Below are 20581 nucleotides of genomic sequence, written 5' to 3' on the forward strand. Positions count from 1 at the left end.
AAAAATATTAAAATTTAATACATCTATTTTATAATGATAAATTTCAACTTTGTATTATTGAAATACCAATACAAATGTTATTTAAAATTAAATAATTTAAATTAAAGTGAAAGTATAATTTATGATGAAGAGATTTTTGTTAAAATCTAAGGTCAATAATTTAAATAAAAGATTTTTACAACAATGAAAATTTAATAATAAAATTAAAATATTATTGAATACAAGTATATGATAAACAGCACTCTGTCCATTTCAAATTAAATGGTGGTTTGAAAAGGAAAACAAAATGTTGGACTTGGTACTAAGATTGAAAAAAAGGAAATGTTGACAATTCTTAAAATGGGTATTTTAAAAGGGTCAAAATGAATTTTTTTTAAATTGGAGGAAAAAAAGTTATTATGCCTTATAAATATTAATTGGATATATTTACATTTTCGGTTAATACTAAATTTTAATAAAAATTGTATACTTGGAATTGACATTAAGGGTAATTATGTGGGCAGGTTATTAAGTTTGATGATTTGTTAGTTTTTAATCTAATTTAATTGGTTGGTATTGAATATATATTTGTATGTATTTTTTACTTAAAAAAACACTTTTTGTCGTTGGATTTGACAGACAAATTGACCACAAAACAGAAGGCCTTTTAGCAGTGCGCGTGAAACTGATCTGCAGCAGCGACCGCAGATTAGGCGCTTTCAGAGCTCTCTCTTTTCACTGCCGAATCCACACTTTGATCAGTTCCATCCAAAATCCCTTCCATTTGCTCGGTCTTTTCAAATCCAATAATCCACCCCCCTTTTCTATCCCATAATTCCTTCTCGTTTTTTCTGAAACGAATCATTTTACCTTTGCGTCAAGACATGTAAATAGTAACACTAAAAAGCGAAAAAAAAACCTCCTCTTTTTATCTGCTCATCTCTTTGCTGTCATTTTCTCGCTGCTCTTCTTTGGCACTCCATTATTGTACGGCCTTTTTTCCCTGTTTTTTCTTTGTAGATTCCTCTTGTTCTTTTGCTGCATTGCTCCTTTTTCGTCACTTTCGGACCCTTTTCATTGCTTTCTTATACTTAATGGCTCTTTCCATTTCTCTTTGTTCTTCAGTAGGTTTAGCTTTTTCTTTAGCAGGTTGGATTTGGAATGGGGTTGGTTTTGATTGTTTGTCAAAATGATTAAAACATAAACTTTTTTTCTGGTTATTAGGTATTTTTTTTTGGATTTTTAATAATTTTCTGGGTATTTATTTTTTGAGTGTCGGTGGTAAGAAAAATGAATGAACAAACGGGGAAAACGCCGTCATCTCTGGCTATAACGGAGAAGAAGCCTCATAGGTCTGGTGGTTGTGTTGGCATTTTCTTTCAACTCTTTGATTGGAACAAAAGATTTGCGAAGAAGAAACTTTTCTCGAGAAAATTACTCCCTCCTAGTAAGTTTTTTTTTCTTTATTTTTTTTAAAAAATTATATTTTTTTAATTGAATTTATAACCAACTGTCGTTGTTTCTCAGCTCGTACCAAAGCTTCAAAGAGCTTTGGAGGAGATGAAAAAATGCCCAAATCCAAGCTGCATTTGGTATGTTCTTGGAAATTTATTAGATTTTTTTTTGTGTATTTTAGTTCATAAATTAGTCACTTATTTTGCTAATATAATGATGGAAAATTTGATGTTTATGATGGATTTTGGTAGATTGCTGATGAGAACAGTGGGGGTTTTCCAAATGTGAAGAAAAATGGTAAACATTTTAGTAGTGAAGTGGATCAAAAGCATGAAATGAAAGCTCCTGGTTTGATTGCTAGGCTAATGGGATTAGAATCCATGCCAGCTTTGAATAGAGATAAGTCTCATAAGAAATCCAAGATTTTAGGTAGTAATCCTGATGTTAAAGATGAGAAAATTGTGATTTCTCAATGTGGGAACAGTGGGAAAGATTTGGATTTAGCTAAGAGTAGCTCGAAAATCGAGCCTCGACCTCAGAAGATTCAGAAAATAGAGCCATATGATAGACGGATGGTCACTAGATTTGGAGCTGAGGCATTACAAATTAAGAGTGTTCTGTTGCGATCAAAGAAGCATCATCATCATCATCAAAAGTTTGTTTCTCCGATTAAGAGTCCAAGGATTTCTTCTGCGCGCAATGCCTCTAGGACATCTAGGTTGATCGATGCAGCTGCAAAAATTTTGGAACCAGGGTTGCAAGCTACTAGTAAAGCGAAATATACTCTTGCTTATCCAAGTCCTACTTCTTATTCAAGTAAGAATGAGGTTGTAACTGAGGCAATTGTTTCACCAGATATGTTGGAACAATCTGCTTGTAATGTTAGTGCTGGTAAGTCTTTGGTTGGCCCAACATCATGCAAGAACTGTGGCAATTTGCTCGATGTTGTGGAGTCTAGAGCAAAGTTGGAGGATCAGCAGTTTGTTTGTCTGTCCTCTGTGCCAAATTTTGTAGATGCTTCTTTGCATGGATTAGAAAAGAGTTGGCCAAGGTCTTCCCTGATCTTGTTCGATCAAGGGAAAGAGGTAACTTTTCAGAGAAGCCACGACCAACCATTATCTTTTACTGGTCAAGAAGAGGACATTGTTCAGTCTGGTAATGAACCTGGTACATTTAGAAGAGACGCTAGAGCTCAAGCTCAATGGCATTCAACAAGCCAACCTGGAAAATTTCAAAAGAATGAAAAGCCTCCTGTTGGTTTCAAGCTGAGGAATCAAAGTCAGAATCATACATCGTTAGACAGGGATAGAATCCCGGCAAAGGCTAAACTAAGTACTCTTCGAAGTAGGAAAGCTGCTTCTGGTGCAAATGCTGTTGGTGGGGTCAAAGATTTTGTTGCCCTGAACAGAAGCTTAAGTAGTCACACCCGACATAGAGTGCCAGTCAAAGTGGATAGCTCTCCTATTGACATTGAGAGAAAATCTTGCAGTGGCCAAGATGATTCCTTGTCTCAGTTAAGGTCTCCGGTAAGAAAGAGGAGAACACATAGTGTTAATGGGCAAGCTGAAACTGAAGGTTTCATCAATCCAGCAATTGGAAAAGAAAGAAACAGTAAATGCAAACCAGTGACTAGACGAGAAGTGGTACATGGAGCTTGTAGTGTAGATCAGACATGTTCTAAAAGCAGATCAACGTGCCGAGAAACTGGTAAGGGAGCCAAGGAAAAAAATGATACAGATATTATTTCTTTCACATTCAGTTCTCCATTAAAGCAAAAGCATAGCATTTCCACAGAACTGAAGGATAAAAGAAAGGACCAAAATGAAAGCATTGCCCTCCAAAGAAGTGAAATGATGGAAAACCATTATGGAGAAATATCTTTGCCGAAGAACTTGCCACTAACAGGAGATGCTTTAAGTGTTCTTTTGGTACAAAAGTTGAAGGAATTGACTTCTCAAGAGGAGGATGAGCAGAAAACTGGCTGTACTCTACCAAAGAGATCAACTGCCATGATTCTGCAGGAGCTAATTTCTGCTTTAACTTCAGGGAAGGCTAACTCTCGGAATGGTCACCTTTTCAGTTCAGATATTGGTTCCAAGGTTGGTATTTATATCTGAGGCACTTAAATCTCCTTCCACCGGTTTATGCGGTTCTCAGTGAAATGTATAATCTTTTCGAATTTGATGTTTTCTTGGTCACAACTTGCATTTTTATGTCTCTTACAACGAAAAGTGCCTCAATAATTCAGGGGTAATGCATATTTCCAATAAAATGCATGTAAGAACCTCAGCAGTTATATTCCTTGAGCAGGATCAGTGTCCCCGATCCAGGGTATAATATCCCCACCCTGAGTAGGAAGAGCAAAAACAAAGTTATCTTGTACTGATAGTTAAGATTTTGAAGGACCTTTTTCATTGTATTACATTTGGATAAATAAACTACCATGTTGCTCCTGAAGTGGTAAAAATTAATTTAAGAATTAGTTTTGTCTTTATGAATTGGATTAATTGGAGTTTGTCAATTCTGCAATTTAACTCAAAACTTCACCTCATATTCAACCCATTTGAATTGAAGCAAGATTGGTGTAGCGTATTTCCTCCATAAAAGAAGATTGATGTAGCATAGCTACAGTTGTTTCAGATTAAAGGTCATTGACTTGATTCCTTCCCTGTAATCTTTATGGATGTTCATATTTGATAGGTATCATGCAACTGTCAAAGAGTTTATATTATATATATCTAGTTTTTAATTTACTTGATAGACAATTCTTCCAGAAATATGATGACCCCTAATTTTCTTGCAAATCTGTATATTTTCTGTTGCTTTTACTCAAAATTTGATTAATTTTATTTGGATATTAGTGTGTTTTTTATGCCTATCTGAAGCTTTTGTGTTTTGCTTGAGGGTTTGTGCATGTGATAGCAGCTATTGTTGCCATTTATAATTCTTTTTAAAATTTATTTTGTTGTCTTAGACTGAAGCAAAGGCTGAAGGGACTTTAGTCGGGTTTACTAGCCATGGTGATCATTTTAGCCCTGGTTCTGTTCTTGAAGCTTCATTTTCGAACGATAGTTGTGTTTCCAGCAGCCTTGACGAAAGCTTAGGTAAGGAAAAAAACCAAATTCTAAGCCTTTAACGCACCCTTATATTTTTTGTTTGTCAAGAAATGTGTATGCTATTCAAGGAACTTGTTCGGTATCGTAGTAGTAGAAAATGCAGACTAATATGAGTTCATGCACTTCTCTGATTAGATCGGCTTAATAATTTATTTTCCATACCACCTTAATACTGTGTTTTTTCTGTTCCCCTCTACGAAAAACATAGATAATTCATGTTAGTGCCTTTTCATTTTTACCTCTTGGTCCAGGACATAGGTTACAACCAGATTCCATGGGTTACTTGTACAATGAACCACAACCAATGGAACCCGATGCGGATCTTCTGGATTCTGCAACTTCATTGGACAAAGTGACAAATGTTAGTGAGATGATCATCGATCTTGTCCACCGAATATTTGTTTTGATGCATGTTGTCAGTAACTTTGCTTTTGGATTATCCGATGACAAGCTTATCCATTGTAAGGAGGTTATCTTAAAAGCTGAACTGTTGTTTGGAAATTTGACTCCCTGGGATTTGGATGGGACAGATGATTTTTTCTTGGCACCCTATATACACGAAGAAGTTGAAACTCTTGTAGCTGCCATGGGGGTAGATTTTAAGTCTGTTCTTGGTATCGAACAGATCAAAGAAAACTATCAGCTTAGAGGATTTCTTTTTGACTGTGCAATAGAGTGTATAGATTCCAAATACAGTCGTTATTGTAACTCCGGATTCAGAGCATGGAGAAGTCTTCCATATTGCATGAACTCAGGAAAGCTGATTCGAGATGTTGCAGATGAAGTTAGAAAGTGGACAAAACTGGCTGGGATGGTGCCTGATGAACTAATAGAATGGGAGATGAGTTATTCACTTGGGAAATGGACAGATTTTGATATCGAGGCATACGAAACTGGTGCTGAAATGGGCTGGGATATTGTTCAAACTTTAGTTGACGAAATGGTAGACGACCTGGTTTCCTCTTGAATTGCATACATGCCGCATGATCTGGTGCTGAAATGGGCTGGGATATTGTTCAAACTTTAGTTGACGAAATGGTAGACGACCTGGTTTCCTCTTGAATTGCATACATGCCGCATGATCTGTGAGTATCTTTTGTAAATCATGATGACATGCTATCTCACTAAATTATATTTTCCATTTCTGATAAAAAAACAAGCTGGTAAATTTGTAAAAATGGGTCATAGATGGGAACCATGTTACTCTGACTTTTTCATTCCCCTCGAATTATCTGTGTCCCGAGTAACATAGGAAGGGATGGAGGATGGTATTTCTGCTCGGGGCCATTGGAGTTATTGTATATTGAGCATTTGTACCTGTATAATCTTTCATCTTCAATGTAACTTTTAACTCTTCTGTAACAAATGATTAGCTTGAAGAACTACTCATTAATAGTTGCCTAAATTGGAAGGTAAATATCCCTTCATTTAATGGCCTATTTGTTGAGGACTATTTGTGTTGTATTTTAGTAGCTTGCGAGCCTCAAGTGTATATCTTGTCGGGATTTCTTGAAAAAAAAATGATTACATAAATCAAATGTACTAAACCCGGATTTAATAATCCACAAAGAAATATCAGCAATATAATACCGAATAGAAAAGCTCTTCTTATATTTGCACTCGACATGTAAACATAACAAACCAAGCAATGAAAGAATCTCTCTAAAACGTGGAAACTAAGTACCGATAAACCTTGAAATTCAGAGCTTTTTTTCTTATTTCCTTTCTTCCCTACATTAATCTGGCTCTACTCTTCCCTCCCCTATTTACGCCATTAATGGCGTTCAATTCTTCAATACTTGCATAACTCTTCCTCGCCATCACCAACCTTGCCTTCTTCTTCTCCCCTGCATTTGCAGACTGACTCCCTTTCGAATTTGACCAATACTTTCCACTTGCCGGCGGTGTCAGTTCATTCCCGCCGGTAACCGGCGGCTTCCGGTTCTCTTTCCTTAACACGGTGGCAAAATCGGGCACTGATTGAGCCAAAAAAGAGGGCTCTTTACTAGAAACCCCTGAATTTGAACTGAACTTCACTTGTTTCTTCGTTGGGGTTCGCTTCATTTCAGTTTCTTCCCATTGTAGTTGCTTCGAATTCGAAAACACCCCATTCGCTTTAGACCAACTCTTTTCCGTTTTCGGCGGCGTCGATTCAACCCAACCGTTAACCGGTGGCTTCCTGTTTTCTTTTCGTAAAGCGGATGAAAAATCAGGCACCGATTGAATCAAAACAGAGGACCGTTTCGTGGAAACCCCCGAATTTGAACTGAATTTCACTTGTTTCTTCACTGGGGCTTGTTTAACTTCCATTTCTTCCCATTCTTGTAGCTTCTCAAACTTCATTCTGAGCTTGCTTTCTCTCAAATCTGCATATGCTTGGTATCTGGGACCTCTTTCCATAACATGATTCAGTGACTGAATGAGAGAAATAGGATCCAGGGAATAGAAAATTGGTTGAAAAGAAGGATTTGAAAGATGGGTTTGGTGCAGAGAATCGATTGTGTCGGCCATTTTTGATGAACTTGAAGGTTTTTTGCAGAAATGATATTAAGAGAGATTTTGAGTTTGCAACGGTCAAATAAAAAGAGAAAGAAGAAGAAAAACAAAGAGGATTTATTTATTGTTATGTTAAGAATCATTTTATTAACATGATTTCCAACGTTCTTATTTTGACGTGGGTCCCAATGGGGAAAAAAAAGGTTAGGGAATATTAATCAGCCGTTACATTCTTATCATTTGATCCCATCTCATATATACCATTGCTTCATTTATACATGCCTAACACCTGTTGGTTTTTATTTATTCATTTATTCACAAACCTTCTTTTATCTGAATTATAGGCAGAGTGTTAATTTAATTCGGATATTGATATAATTGAATATATAGATGATGATCTGTCTATATTAAAATAATTTTATTTGAATTATACTATTATATAAAATATGAATTTAAAGTGAAGGAACTTGTTGAGTTTATACAAGACAAGGAAAAGGATTCCTGTTTTGTAAGTATTTGTATAATAAAATTATTAAAAAAATAATTATATCGTAATATTTTTTTTTATTAAAGATTAGTAATTTTTTCATCGTTTCACCAACTGCTGCAATTGCCATAAAACCTTGTTGCCATAAGGACAGCTAGATGGCAGGAAAGTTGCAACAACAATTCAGTGTATCTATAGATACATATAATTAACCAATAATAATATCTTCATCTTTTAGATATCATGTCCTCGGCTTGTTTTATCCTTTCTTAAGTTGGACTCCACGCACATAAAGGTTTCTAGTTGTTCTTGCGGCATGTTCATTCACAGGAAACAAGCAACCTACAAAATATGCAGCAGATCAAATAATATCATTTGATACTATCATTGTACAAAAGAACTCTCTGGCGTAGTATGCAACTACAAAATCAAAGTTACCTGAAAAATACCGTCGAACAAGAACATTCTAATCAACTGGTGAATGTATGCGATGATAGTCTCCCCTGCTTCTTCAACCTACTACCAATGATACATGTACATCAATAATAGCATTGCCTTGACATATAAGAATTAATAGCATGTAATGCACCATTCAGTTGATATAATAAGCAAATTTATACCTTCTTGTTATTGTAGAGCCGCCGAGCATGAAGAACACCAAGCATAAGCAAAGTAAAACAAAACCAATTTATACACACATGGTAATGATCATTAGTATTCGAATTAGAAATTGTAAATATATATATATATATATATTGATTTACCATGCATAATATTATTCAATCACATGATAATAATCATTAGTGTTCAAACTAGTCACCGCCATGCATAATATTATTCAATCAATCATAATAAACTCAAAAACAATAAGTATTTGCTTCAAAAATAACAATAAGTCCTTAAGAATATGATGAAGATATCAAATATTAATAATAAAGTTCTTAGCCAAAGTTTGCCAATTTTATTATGATCTTATTCTTCTTTGATCCAACTATGGTGATCCAACTATACTAGGTAAGCGGGGTGCAGGTTCTTCATATTCGTCCCATCCAGTAGCTTGGATTTCTTCTAGCGGAATCGAAAACCAATCAATCTCCTTAGTATTGTCTTTTTCTTCATTTTCATTATCTGTAAGGGACTTTATTTCTGAGAAAAGTTCAGCGTCAATTTCAGAATTCCAATCAATATTATCTATATACAAATCTGCTGCATTATTTGGCAACTTGTTCTCACATGGAAAACCATGATAAATTTCCCAAAATCTTTGTTTAGCTTCTTGGAAAGCTATTAAACCAGCCGAATCATCCCATTCGAACACTTTGTCATTTTCAATCAAGTTCTTCTTTGCTTCAACAAATCTTTCCCATGGCATTGCACCCACTTCTATACAGAATTTTTTCTCCCATGCAGCCAATGGTTCGGGTTTGGGATGAGTGATCCTTTGTCTGTAGTAACTTGGTCGACGATTCCCTCTTTGACGATATAACATTCCTCTTTGACGATATGACATTTTTTTGTTAGAAAAAAAAATAAAATAAGAAAAATGAAAATAATGTTAGAAAAATATGAATGCCTTTGAAACGTGAAGAATACTTTCCTTAAAGCTTTAATATGCCTCTAAGATGCAACAAAATCCAAGTAGAACTGTGAAAATGAAGATTAGAAAATCCTTTATATAAATACTATATAGTTGTATCTTTTGTAAAATATAATGTATCTTTTAATGAGATACCCTTTCGAGGGTTGTATTGTTTTATAAATTAACTTTGTATAAGGTTATGTTATTGTATGATAATCTTACGTACAAAGTTACGTCTATACAATATTATTATTCATTAATTAATAAGTATAATATATTTTATTTTTCTAGATAATAAAAACATTTCAAATTATTTCACATTATAAACTTTTTATTTTAGTTTTTTCATCATATTTACATTTCCAATATCATATTATATAATCAATTTGGCCATCGCAGGGTAAATAAATAAATTTTTTAATCAAATTTTAATTTTTAATTTGACATAAAACATAGGTTTGAGGTCTTCGTCCTTTTATTGTTCAATTTTGTTTTGAGAAAGGAAGTGAGACTTTGCATCATGGATTCCAAATAGTTCGAGTCTTTGTATGAAAGTAAGGAAGACGAGAGGATTGAACTCAAGCCTCTACTGGTGTTGCCCCTTTGCTCTCTCTTCCATTTGGAAGTTAGAAAACATTCTTGGTAAAGGGTTAATGTGTATTTTCGAGACTTCTTTATTAATAGTTCAAGCCCTTATAAGGTGTTGTTCCCTCTTTCACCTTCACGGTTGAATAGTTTGGGGACTTATTATTTAAAGGGGTTATAATAATTTTGCCCTTGAATTTGTTTATTTGTACTTAGTTGATCTTTAAAATTTTTTTTATCTAGTTGGTCCTTGAACTTGTATTTCGTTAACTAGTTTAGTCCGTTCACACTAATATTGTTAATTTATACTGATGTGATATTTTTAATCAATTTGATTGTGACATATAATAACCTCTTAAAATCCAACGTGGCAAACATAATTTATATATATTTTAATTTATGTTTGTCACATGGACCTTTCGGTAATATCGAGTAAGCACAACTAATAATGTTAGCGTGAAAGTACCAACTTAATTAATGCAATACAAATTCAAGAATTAATTAGATCCAAAAAAAATAAAAAGCCAACCAAATATAAATAAACAAATTCAATGACCAAATTATATATTAACTCTTATTTAAAATATCACTTAGAGTCTTGTTGATTGATTTGTCTTTCGTCCCACGTATGCCCTTTTGTATGCTTGTTTATTTTTCCGTGTTTTATCTATGAAATTTCATGTTTGAAAAAAATCATTTTAATTAATTCAATTTAAATAAAGAAAAATTTTAAAAAACGTAAAATATTATATATAAAATTTGATTATATGTAGTTTTATACATGATATTTTGATTTAATTTAATTTTTATTAATTATCAAAACAATTGTTTATATAATATAATTTTACATTTACATATTGCATATATAAATAAATATATTTATTCAACATATAGAAATATAATACATTTATTTTTTAATTATATAAAATTAAATTAAAATTAAAATTTTACACATATATTTAAATCATAATTAAAAGTTCAAGTATATAATTACATAAAATAAAAGTTAACATATTAAATAACATATTAAATAAAAATATGTAGTTTTAATATTTATTCTAAAGTTAAATAAAAGAGAAAAAATACATAAAGAAGGTCACCGAAGGAAGAGGCCCCACGTGCGCCAAAGCCGTCGCCAACGCAACTGAAAATCTAAATCCAAAATCCCTGCCACGTAATCACAGTTCAATGGAAACAAACAAACACCCACTGAACTCAGTTTCCATCTGCATTTTTTTTCTTTTCTTCCTAGACTTCGATTCTCTGGAATATAAAATCAAATTAATTTAGTTTTCTAGAAATGGAAAGGAAAAATATGAAAAGTAAAAGAAAGAGAATAATAATCAATTGAATTTTCCACCAAATTTGTTCGACGGATTTTTCTGAGGGTTTCCATCAGAATTCCACCATCCAAACAGAACCCAGAAACTGGCTCGTCTTTGGATTCGGTAAATCTCATTCTCATTTCTCACTTATTCGGTTTTTTTTATTATATTTATTTCTGGATTTAATGCTCTTCTTTTCGCCTTTTCGGACTGTTTTTTACTTGTTGGTTGAACAGTCTTTATCGTTTGGTGAATTAGCTAATTCAGAATGCAGGCATCAACACATTTAATCAAAGGAAATTTAGAGGTTAAGATTTCAAAACGGAGAGATCTGCCTTGTTTTCGTGAATTTAAGGAACGGAAGTCAACTTTGACTCGTAATCTTTGCATCCGAAGGGGTTCTATTTGCAGTGGTTTAAGCTCTGGTGCCGTTTCAATGGGAGCTGAGCTCGCACGTGCTAGAGATAATGTTGAAACCGTCGCTCGCTCTTTGATCAAATTTCGATCTGTCAAAGGTCAAGCTTCAGGTTTCTTTCTCTCTTTTTTATAATGTTATTAATCACATATTTAGAATATTCTAATTTGCTCCCGAGAATTACCCACATTTTAAAAAATGTTATTAATCGCATATTCAAAATATTTTATGCATATGAAAAATGAACTTTAGACGCAAGTTTGGTCCTTATTTGAGCAACCCCTAAAAGGTTTGGCTCCCCTTTGAGTATTTAGCCAACTTTTAACTTTGACAATTTTGGAGTATTACTTTGTTTTGTATCAAAAAGTGCTTGCTGATTCGGAACATAAAATTGAAGTCGCAAAAACAATGGCCAAAGCAAAGCCAAAGGGAATTTTGTTTCTTTTGCTGGTGATGAGTAAATCGTACAAATTTTTATTTCATGAGGTTGGTGGTGGCCATATAATTTCTATAGCACCATGAAGATGTTGTAGGCCTGTAGGGGATAGCTAGTTACATTTTTTTATCTTGCAGATGTATTAACTGACTTGTTCTTATGTCCAATGCTATTCTTTCCACTAAAATACATTAATCTGTGCTTGGTTATATTGGTGCTGATGGATGAATACTAGTTTGATGCTTCCAGCTAGATATGATTAACTGGCGTGTTTGTCTGTTGTTGGAAGAAGACATACTGTACTTCCTATTAAAATTTATCACCCATGCATGGATCATTTTCTATGCATCTGAGACTCTTTATAATAATTGCAAAAGAAGTTAGTTTTTACAATTGCTTCTCTGCATCTGTACAAATGTCAATTGGAACACTAAACTGCAGGTGGAGATGTTGAGGATCTGGCACCAATCAACCCTCACGAGACATCTACTGGGACTGTTTTACCATTTGTTGGCGTTGCTTGCTTGGGAGCTATATTATTTGGTTACCATCTAGGGTATGTTCCAGTTAAATTGAGAAGGAACATCCTCTTTTTTCTTTTGGGTTCTACACTTGTCATTTTACTGTTGTTAGCATCTAAGTGATATACTTGAGCAATCTGTGCTGTGGAAACATATAGTATGCTCACCAGTAATATCAAAGCTTCACAGAGGTTGATTATGGTTTATTTATGCGAGTCCCAAAAACTCTGTGGTGCCTGCAATGATGGATGGTTGTGAATGTTCCAGTATTTTGTAAATATTTGAACACTGCAGTTGACTCCTTCCATTGGTTATATTCTAGAAAATAATACTTGTACTGGAATTTAAGCAAAGAATTCAGAATCAATATTTTGGCAGGTGGCCCGCTACATTTTTTATGCTTATATGTTTGTGGATTTGTGCATGGCTTTTGATAATGCTACACTCGTATAATCTTGCCCCTTTGTTTTTCTTTCTACAGGGTGGTAAATGGTGCTCTTGATTATCTATCTAAGGATCTGGGAATTGCTCAAAATGCTGTCATGCAAGGCATGTCTCATGATCTTTAGTTACCATGCTTCAATCTCTGCTTTCTTTTCCGTTACATTTCTTTGTTGTTGGTGGTGGTTTTTTTTTTCCTGAAATATTGTACGTGTGTATTCTGGTGTCTGATAAGTCAAATTCCCATAGCACATTTAGTGCCGAAGATCATTTAGTGAAATTTAAGTGAAATAAAGGGCATTCAACTAATGCATTCCATCCATCTCTTCTGGTGTCTTTTGTTTATAAAAGTGAAGTGGCTTCACATGTAATCATTCAAGCAATGTCACAAGTTGTTGGCTTGCTGTTTTTCCCTCTTCTTTTCACTTTTGATTATTTTGATTATATGCCTACTCTATAAATTATCCAACTTTTGTAATGACCAACTAGCATATAATGCTGTTACGTTAATTTTCATAGGATGGGTTGTCAGCACCCTCCTTGCTGCTGCTGCAGTTGGTTCATTTACTGGAGGAGCACTGGCAGATAAGTTCGGCCGGACAAGGACTTTTCAATTAGATGCCATTCCACTAATCATTGGAGCAGTTCTTACGTTTGTGTCATTTCATTAACTATTAGCTTCTTAACTCTCACAACTTTGCTGCAAACTAATATTTCAAAATGACGTGAATGTTCAGTGCTATAGCACAGAATGTCCAGACTATGATAATTGGCCGCTTGCTGGCTGGTATAGGTATTGGTATAACATCTGCTATTGTGCCACTTTACATATCTGAGGTAACATTTACTGATCTTTATTGTTTGCTTAATTGCTTTGATTTTCTAGCTTTCTGGAAACAGCTGCTTACATTCTTTCTATTTGTCAGATCTCACCAACTGATATCCGTGGTGCACTTGGATCTGTAAACCAACTTTTTATATGTATTGGGATTCTTGCAGCATTGGTGGCTGGATTACCTTTATCACGGAGCCCAGTATGGTATATTATCCTAGCACTTCTATAACATGTTTGCTATGAACATATCATGTCATTTGGCATTTGCTATGTTAAATTGTTTCTTTCACTATGTGTCTAAAAACTGCTGAGCATGCAATATCATGTGCATCCTGAGAGATTGCCTCTTCTAACTTTTATTAAGAATTTTAGTAAACTGTCTAAAATCCGTGCTTCAATTTGGTACAAATGCAGAGACGCTTAAAAGTTCTTTCTTTTACATAACCATATCTGGTTGTAAATTCTCCCTTTCTAGTCTTGAAGACCTTTCTCCCTATCATTTGCACCTGTTGATGGAAAATTATGGAGGATTTACTTGCTTTGCTGCATTTATATATATATATATGTATATATATATTAAATTTGTTTCCTTCGTATGTTTTGTTGGTGCAAAGGCATGATGCCTGACCAATAAGTCATGGGTGGAAAGGATAAAAAGTAATATTTCTTTTGGTAATCTGGTAAAAGGAAAAAAAAAAAAAAACCACAATGGTGTAATATGATTCATGTGGTCTATGGTGTGGGATTAGGCTTCTTCGTCTTCCATCATTTACTGTCATTCTACCATAATAGTTGTGCGACCCTGAGCATTTGCATCCATGATAGGTGCGTGCATACCTCAAAACTGCTTGGCCCAAATCCCCCTTCCCCACAAAAGTTGTAATAAAAGAAAGCTCCATCCTACTAGTTGGAATGTCTAGTTTTTTCATATTCTTTCCGATCAATCTTTATTTCATTAGATTGAGTTAATAGGTCAAGGTAATGCCTTCATCACTATACGTATTAATTTTATGTATTATGTGCATTGGATTTCTTTTGCAACTAAAATTTGTGTCTGCTTAAGCATTTACCATAACTGTTTTGATCTTTTTTAGTTTTTTTTCTATAGGTGGAGGGGAATGTTTGGTCTTGCTGTTATCCCTTCTATTTTATTGGCTCTAGGAATGACATATTCCCCAGAAAGTCCTCGGTGGCTGTTCCAGGTTTCTTATTGGGCTATTCAGTCTATTTTACAATTTTGTTCATCTCACATTGATATCTATATATATTTTTATAATATCGACTATTATTGTTTAAATACATCAACTTTGCAGCAAGGGAAAATTTCCGAAGCAGAAAAATCCATAGGAACACTATATGGGAAAGAAAGAGTTCCTGAGGTTATGTATGAGTTAAGGACTGCAGGACAGGGTTCTACAGAACCAGAAGCAGGATGGATTGATCTATTTAGTAAGCGATACTGGAAAGGTATGCGTGAATATTGAAAGCTAACTGTAACTGTAACTGTAACTGTAACTGAATATCGAATATTTATGGTGCTATAAGGCCCATAGATAAGTATGCTCCTAATAGTATTGCTAATGGACACTACCAGTAGGATCAGATGGTAATCTTAGAAAATTATAGTATTTCATTTTAAAAATATTGTAGCACATAAAAAATGAACTTGAAGGGTCTATGTTCTCAAAACATACTGTCAACTAGTATACTCTTTGTTTCTGAAGAGTTGTTACAGCACTAGTCAATCTAGTGTTTTTTGGTTACCCAATGATGATGAGTAATTAATGTCAAGGCTTGGGTTTGGTTTAAAATTTTATTGAAAAATAATAGATTTTGTTCAATCACCATCGCCACTTTCCTTGCCTTACCATAGTTTTGTCTTAATGCCTTAATGGGCTTAGGTTCTGTTTAATCATCATCACCACCTTCCTTGTCCTACGGTAGTGTTGTCTTAATGCCGTGATGATTTATAATGATGAACTTAAGGGCTGAGGAGGTAATATAATTCCTTTATTTGAACTTCATGTCTTCTTAAATCGAAATAGTATGGATTTCTTCTGGTTATTGAATCACAGCTCATATACTTTCTATTGTATCATGATAATTTTCATTCTCAACTTTATTTCCTGCTGCAGTTGTGAGTGTTGGCGCTGCACTTTTCTTCTTCCAACAGTTTGCTGGGATAAATGCTGTAGTTTATTATTCTACAGCTGTCTTTCGTAGTGCTGGAATTGCATCTGATGTTGCCGCAAGTGCTCTTGTTGGTGCATCAAATGTCTTTGGTAAGTCTTTTATCATTTTAAAAAGCATATGTTTTTTGGGGGAGGGGGGACCGACATTCATGTAGGACATTTAATGTATGTCACTCCGACTCTTTATTCTCTTGAAGTACCCATGTTTGACACCTCTCTTTAAAACATATCTGGACATGTGAAATTCTTGCAGGCACAGTTATTGCATCCTCTCTGATGGACAGACAAGGAAGGAAAAGTCTTCTAATCACAAGTTTTTCTGGAATGGTAGGCTTTTTATTTTTTTGTAAAGGTTCATTCTTTCAAATCAGAGAGTATGGGTTCTATTGTTAAACTCTTAAATTGCTACATTATAACCAAGTTTCTTAAACTGCAAGTAATTTTACCTTGATGAAATCAAGTTTTGGGCTAGAGATCCTAGCATACAGTGTTGTTATTATTGATGTTGTTTCTGCCAATATTGATGGCATTAAATTTTAAAACACGATGGGGATATTAATTTGGTTGAGACGAAATGTGAAGCTCACAATTACAAAATGAAATGATGCATGGTTTTCTCATCAGATTCTCTTATAACTAATAAATCTTTTCTTTTTTCCTTATCATGTTCTTCGGTTTCCATTTGGCTTGTGAAGGGTGCTTCAATGTTGCTGCTTTCATTGTCATTCACTTGGAAGGTTCTTGCCCCCTACTCTGGCATTCTAGCCGTTGTTGGGACTGTTCTGTGAGTTAACACCTTTTCTTGCAATTAATGAATCTCCTCAAAGCTTCTAATTGTTTTGATGCCTCCAATCATTGTCGCCTCCAAATGACCAGTGAGAATTAAAGCTGGCTTCCTTTTCTTTTACACAGTTATGTCTTATCGTTTTCACTTGGTGCTGGTCCTGTGCCTGCTCTTCTTCTTCCGGAAATATTTGCTTCCAGAATTAGAGCAAAAGCAGTGGCTTTATCGCTTTGCATGCATTGGGTAAGTAGCAATAAAAAATTGCCAAAACATTTTGATACATATGTACATTGGCATGTATATCCCTGCTAGCAAATTCACATATAGATACTTTGATATGACACTATAATCATAATGTGACAATGGTTCTTTCTTCATATGACTTTCTCCATTGCATAGATTTCCTTTAAAAGAAAATGATATGAAATTGTTTGCTGATTTTATCTAGGATTCATCTTTCAATTGTGTATTTCTCGCTTTCATGTCAGAACCTTTTTTTTTTATTTTCTGTTGTAACAGATATCAAACTTTGTCATCGGCCTGTATTTCCTGAGTGTTGTGGACAAGTTTGGAATCAGTGTAGTTTATTTGGTATTCACCGCTGTCTGTCTTCTTGCTGTCTTGTTTATGGCTGGTAATGTTGTAGAAACTAAGGGGCGATCATTGGAAGAAATTGAGCTTGCTCTTAATCCGACAACTTGATTCAGAGAATAATCTCCGTGCCTTGTTAATGTTCATCCCATGAAGCGCAGTCACATGGATTGTTTCCGTTATCTTGGTAAGACTTTTTTCCACAAATCTTTGGGTAAACTCTGATAGTAACCTGCATTGGTGTTCTAGGCTTCTAGCACTTGGTAGAAGCTGTCTGAGATTTAGGAACAGGATTTTTCTTGGTTTGGTCTCTCAGTAATAAGAATATGCAAGCTTATGGTTTTGTTTTACAAGAAGTGGCATTGACTTGGGAATAAGAGAATGGGAAACCTGTTGGACCTTACCTCGTAAGGTTGATTATATAAATAAATTGAATTCAGATGCAAGCATATGTTATCTAGTTTCCTCCAAGAAATCGTCATTTCCAAGAAGTTGTCGAGATTAATTTTCCTGCTTTGTAAAATTTTCATCCCTTTTAATCTCATTTCGGTACTCGATTTCAGAAATGTTGGATATGAGTATGTAAATGTTCCATTTTTAAGTATTTTTTTAATGTAGTTGGAAAATTCTTGAAAGGTTATATCTCTATATTTTGAAGGTTGCTGCTCATTACAATTTTCAGCAATATAATACACATTGTAGTAACTTTTCAATAATCAAGAAAACATGTTCAAATCTTGAGATGGTTGATTCATTCTGAAATTAGACTTGATATATTTCAAGTTTGATTTTAACCTTTTACTTGAGTTAGAACGAAAGGATTTACTTGTGTTACGTTATCCTTTGTTTCATAGTCCTAGCGCTATTTACATTCACCAAATTAAGAATTTTTGGATGCACAACTAGCATATGCCTCAGAGGTGCCGTAATCCGAAAAGGAAATAAGAGTCGAAACAATAATTACTCAAAGCTGTACTTTATTCAGAAATAAATCTACATGTTGGCTTTCCTTTCCCATCTTTCCTTTGTATCAAGCCTGTGAACAAACCATAACATAGGAAATTATTAATATACTAGACAATATGTCAAATAGAGTAGCAATTCATGATGCTACGTAAGAGTTATGTTATCCGTACTCAAGAATGAATTTTAGATATGGACATATGTCTGACACGAGTGTACTTAATTTACATTTTTTTATATATCTGATAAGATCATATCTCTATATTCATATCCATATCTGAATATATATTGGATGCAGCGTCAAAAACGAGTATTTTTGAAAAAAAAAAAAATTCAGGTAACATAAATAGGATATAAGCACATCAGGTGGAGCAGCAATTCTTGCTTATTAATATATTTCTCCGCAATGTTGTCTAGATTCGGGGCCTAAATATCAGATATGATATGCATCCAACACGCTATGCTCAACTTTGAGTTTTTTCATATAATGGGAGGATCATACCCCTATACTAATGTTTGGAAAGTAGAAAGTTAAAAAGAATGTGCCGGTAACATAGCTTTTCGATTAATGAATGAGTTGATGCTAAGGATCAGTCTAAGGTGAAAGTTTGAAACATACCCCCAATGCAATTTCTGCCGCTTTTTTGTTGCAAGTTGCACAGCATCATTGTCTTGCAGTGTAAAGGGATTATCATCTTCACTGTGGCTCTTTGAGTTTGGAACACTTTCATCTTCAACTTTGGTGTTTGAATCTGATTCTTGAGAACATGCAGAATTCATGTATTTGGCACAAAATCTTTTGGCTTGATCTATAATTAGAAGAAACAATTGCAGATGATGAGTTATTCAGGTATTCAGCATGAAAATTTTTTGGTTTGATCTACGAATAGAACAAGAGATTATGGGTGATGAACCAAAAATCCAACAATAGAAAGTTATTGATTATAGTATACTATTTTTGTGATTACCGAACACTCGAACACAAGTATGGATCCGAAACAGATAGATTCAAAAAAATTTCAAGTTTTTCCATGCATTTACAGGGTTCTTAGAGACTATATTCAGATATCCACTGAACATGGGTGTAGAATACAAATACTTCAAGAAAAATGGAGTCAAGCAACATGGATGATATAAATAACAACGGGTACCTTTTGGTTTCTTGTGAATCTTTGATTTCGCTTTTATTTGTAAACGCCTCCTGTGAAGCTCCTATTACACGCAATGTTCAGGGGGTTAGAAGTAATTTATGCAATGGAAAAGAAAGATTAAGAGAAAATCAGAGATAACTAATAAATGGAACATTCAAAAAACAGAACACTTCCTTCTATCCTAGATTACTCGGATTTGAGTGTGAGTGTCGAGTATGGATAAGTGTTCGATACGAATGTTTAACTTTTTAAAATCTTTTCCAAGTATTTAGGAAATTCTTAAAGGGTTATGTCTCGGATATGTATCGGACATGAAAAGGAAGCATATTAAATTTAAACAACATTGCCCATTCAACTCCTAAACAAACATACCAAATTAACAGGTTTTAAAGCCTATCAATGTCAAAGTTCTGTCATCATCTACAAGAAAAACGAAGAGTTAGCAATATAGCCATCATCTCAAGTAAGCCAAGGATTTCACTGCCCATCATCTAAATTCCATAAAAAGTTACAGGGACTTGAAACGTAATCGTATTGCAATTCTATGGTTGCTTTTTATGGATTATCATTGCTATCTACAAAATTTACATTTATTTCACCCGAAATCAATATGAACTAAAAACGCATGACGTATCTGCCAAAGATGGTAAAAGGGTTGGGGACTCGTATAGCAATCGTAATGTAATATTAGGCACAATGGTCAAGGTTTTGCTTCTTTCCGCCACTGATATTTCATTACCAATATTTACTGAAATACAATTCATCACACCCGCAACAAATTAAGATAAGTTCGACAGATTGAAAACATGCCACTGCAATTTAAATCCACGAGAAGTGTCTAGGGTTCAGTTCCTTCAATCATAAACAAAACCCAAGATTTCACTACCCTTAATCTCGATTCCATTAAAAAAACAATCTGCTAAAAGATAAATGGTTGCTGCAAAATCATGTGAAAATCAATATTAAGAAATTACTTGGAATTTAGAAAGCTGTTGAGTAGTAACACCAACAGGCTTGAAGTTGGGTTGCAAAGAACGGGTAGAAGCGATCGCTGTTTCCCTTCTGTTGTCTTCATCTTCTTCCTGCTTTTGATTTCCCATGTCTTCTCTCCTGCCTTTCCGCTATGCCCAATTATTAGAACCGCAAGGCGTTTGGGTTGAAACTAAGGTTATCCTCCTGTTTGATAAACTCGGTTTGTCCAGGCCGGTTTTTGGACAAAATAAATAATCT

The 20581-nt window shown here is 34.3% G+C and overlaps 5 protein-coding genes and 1 long non-coding RNA gene across 8 annotated transcripts; 2 read left to right on the forward strand and 4 right to left on the reverse strand.

Moving 5' to 3' along the window:
* The first annotated feature begins 610 nt into the window (after positions 1 to 610).
* Positions 611 to 5916, forward strand: LOC108473744 (uncharacterized). Its single transcript, XM_053021664.1, has 6 exons — positions 611 to 966; positions 1253 to 1426; positions 1507 to 1571; positions 1686 to 3533; positions 4409 to 4538; positions 4802 to 5916. The coding sequence occupies exons 2-6, from the start codon at positions 1270 to 1272 to the stop codon at positions 5515 to 5517; spliced, it is 2916 nt and encodes a 971-aa protein (XP_052877624.1). The 5' UTR covers positions 611 to 966; positions 1253 to 1269; the 3' UTR covers positions 5518 to 5916.
* Positions 5917 to 6055: 139 nt separating this feature from the next.
* Positions 6056 to 7178, reverse strand: LOC108473745 (uncharacterized). The gene has a single exon (XM_017775477.2). The coding sequence runs from the start codon at positions 7059 to 7061 to the stop codon at positions 6282 to 6284; it is 780 nt and encodes a 259-aa protein (XP_017630966.1). The 5' UTR covers positions 7062 to 7178; the 3' UTR covers positions 6056 to 6281.
* Positions 7179 to 8524: 1346 nt separating this feature from the next.
* On the reverse strand, positions 8525 to 9043 carry LOC108471733 (uncharacterized). Its single transcript, XM_017773307.1, has one exon. It carries the CDS (start codon positions 9041 to 9043, stop codon positions 8525 to 8527), a length of 519 nt encoding a protein of 172 aa, XP_017628796.1.
* A 1587-nt stretch (positions 9044 to 10630) lies between these two features.
* Positions 10631 to 11269, reverse strand: LOC128284102 (uncharacterized). Its single transcript, XR_008274414.1, has 2 exons — positions 11058 to 11269; positions 10631 to 10960 (listed from the first exon to the last, which is right to left on the reverse strand). It is a non-coding gene; the product is annotated as an uncharacterized LOC128284102 (long non-coding RNA).
* On the forward strand, positions 10848 to 17872 carry LOC108474083 (plastidic glucose transporter 4). Of its 3 annotated transcripts, none has more exons than XM_017775983.2 (14): positions 10848 to 11145; positions 11281 to 11549; positions 12315 to 12429; positions 12876 to 12943; positions 13355 to 13487; positions 13573 to 13672; positions 13762 to 13874; positions 14779 to 14872; positions 14984 to 15137; positions 15806 to 15952; positions 16116 to 16189; positions 16558 to 16646; positions 16775 to 16889; positions 17166 to 17872. In XM_017775983.2, exons 2-14 carry the CDS (start codon positions 11291 to 11293, stop codon positions 17346 to 17348), a joined length of 1644 nt encoding a protein of 547 aa, XP_017631472.1. In that variant the 5' UTR covers positions 10848 to 11145; positions 11281 to 11290; the 3' UTR covers positions 17349 to 17872. The 3 variants fall into 3 exon arrangements, with proteins under 3 accessions (XP_017631472.1, XP_017631475.1, XP_017631473.1); XM_017775986.2 differs by having other exon boundaries at positions 11281 to 11537; XM_017775984.2 differs by having other exon boundaries at positions 11290 to 11549.
* Positions 17873 to 17987: 115 nt separating this feature from the next.
* Positions 17988 to 20581, reverse strand: LOC108474086 (uncharacterized). Its single transcript, XM_017775987.2, has 4 exons — positions 20326 to 20581; positions 19352 to 19412; positions 18820 to 19009; positions 17988 to 18273 (listed from the first exon to the last, which is right to left on the reverse strand). The coding sequence occupies exons 1-4, from the start codon at positions 20449 to 20451 to the stop codon at positions 18231 to 18233; spliced, it is 420 nt and encodes a 139-aa protein (XP_017631476.1). The 5' UTR covers positions 20452 to 20581; the 3' UTR covers positions 17988 to 18230.

This window comes from Gossypium arboreum, chromosome 11 (genome assembly GCF_025698485.1).
Source record: "Gossypium arboreum isolate Shixiya-1 chromosome 11, ASM2569848v2, whole genome shotgun sequence".
NCBI classification, from domain to species: domain Eukaryota; kingdom Viridiplantae; phylum Streptophyta; class Magnoliopsida; order Malvales; family Malvaceae; genus Gossypium; species Gossypium arboreum.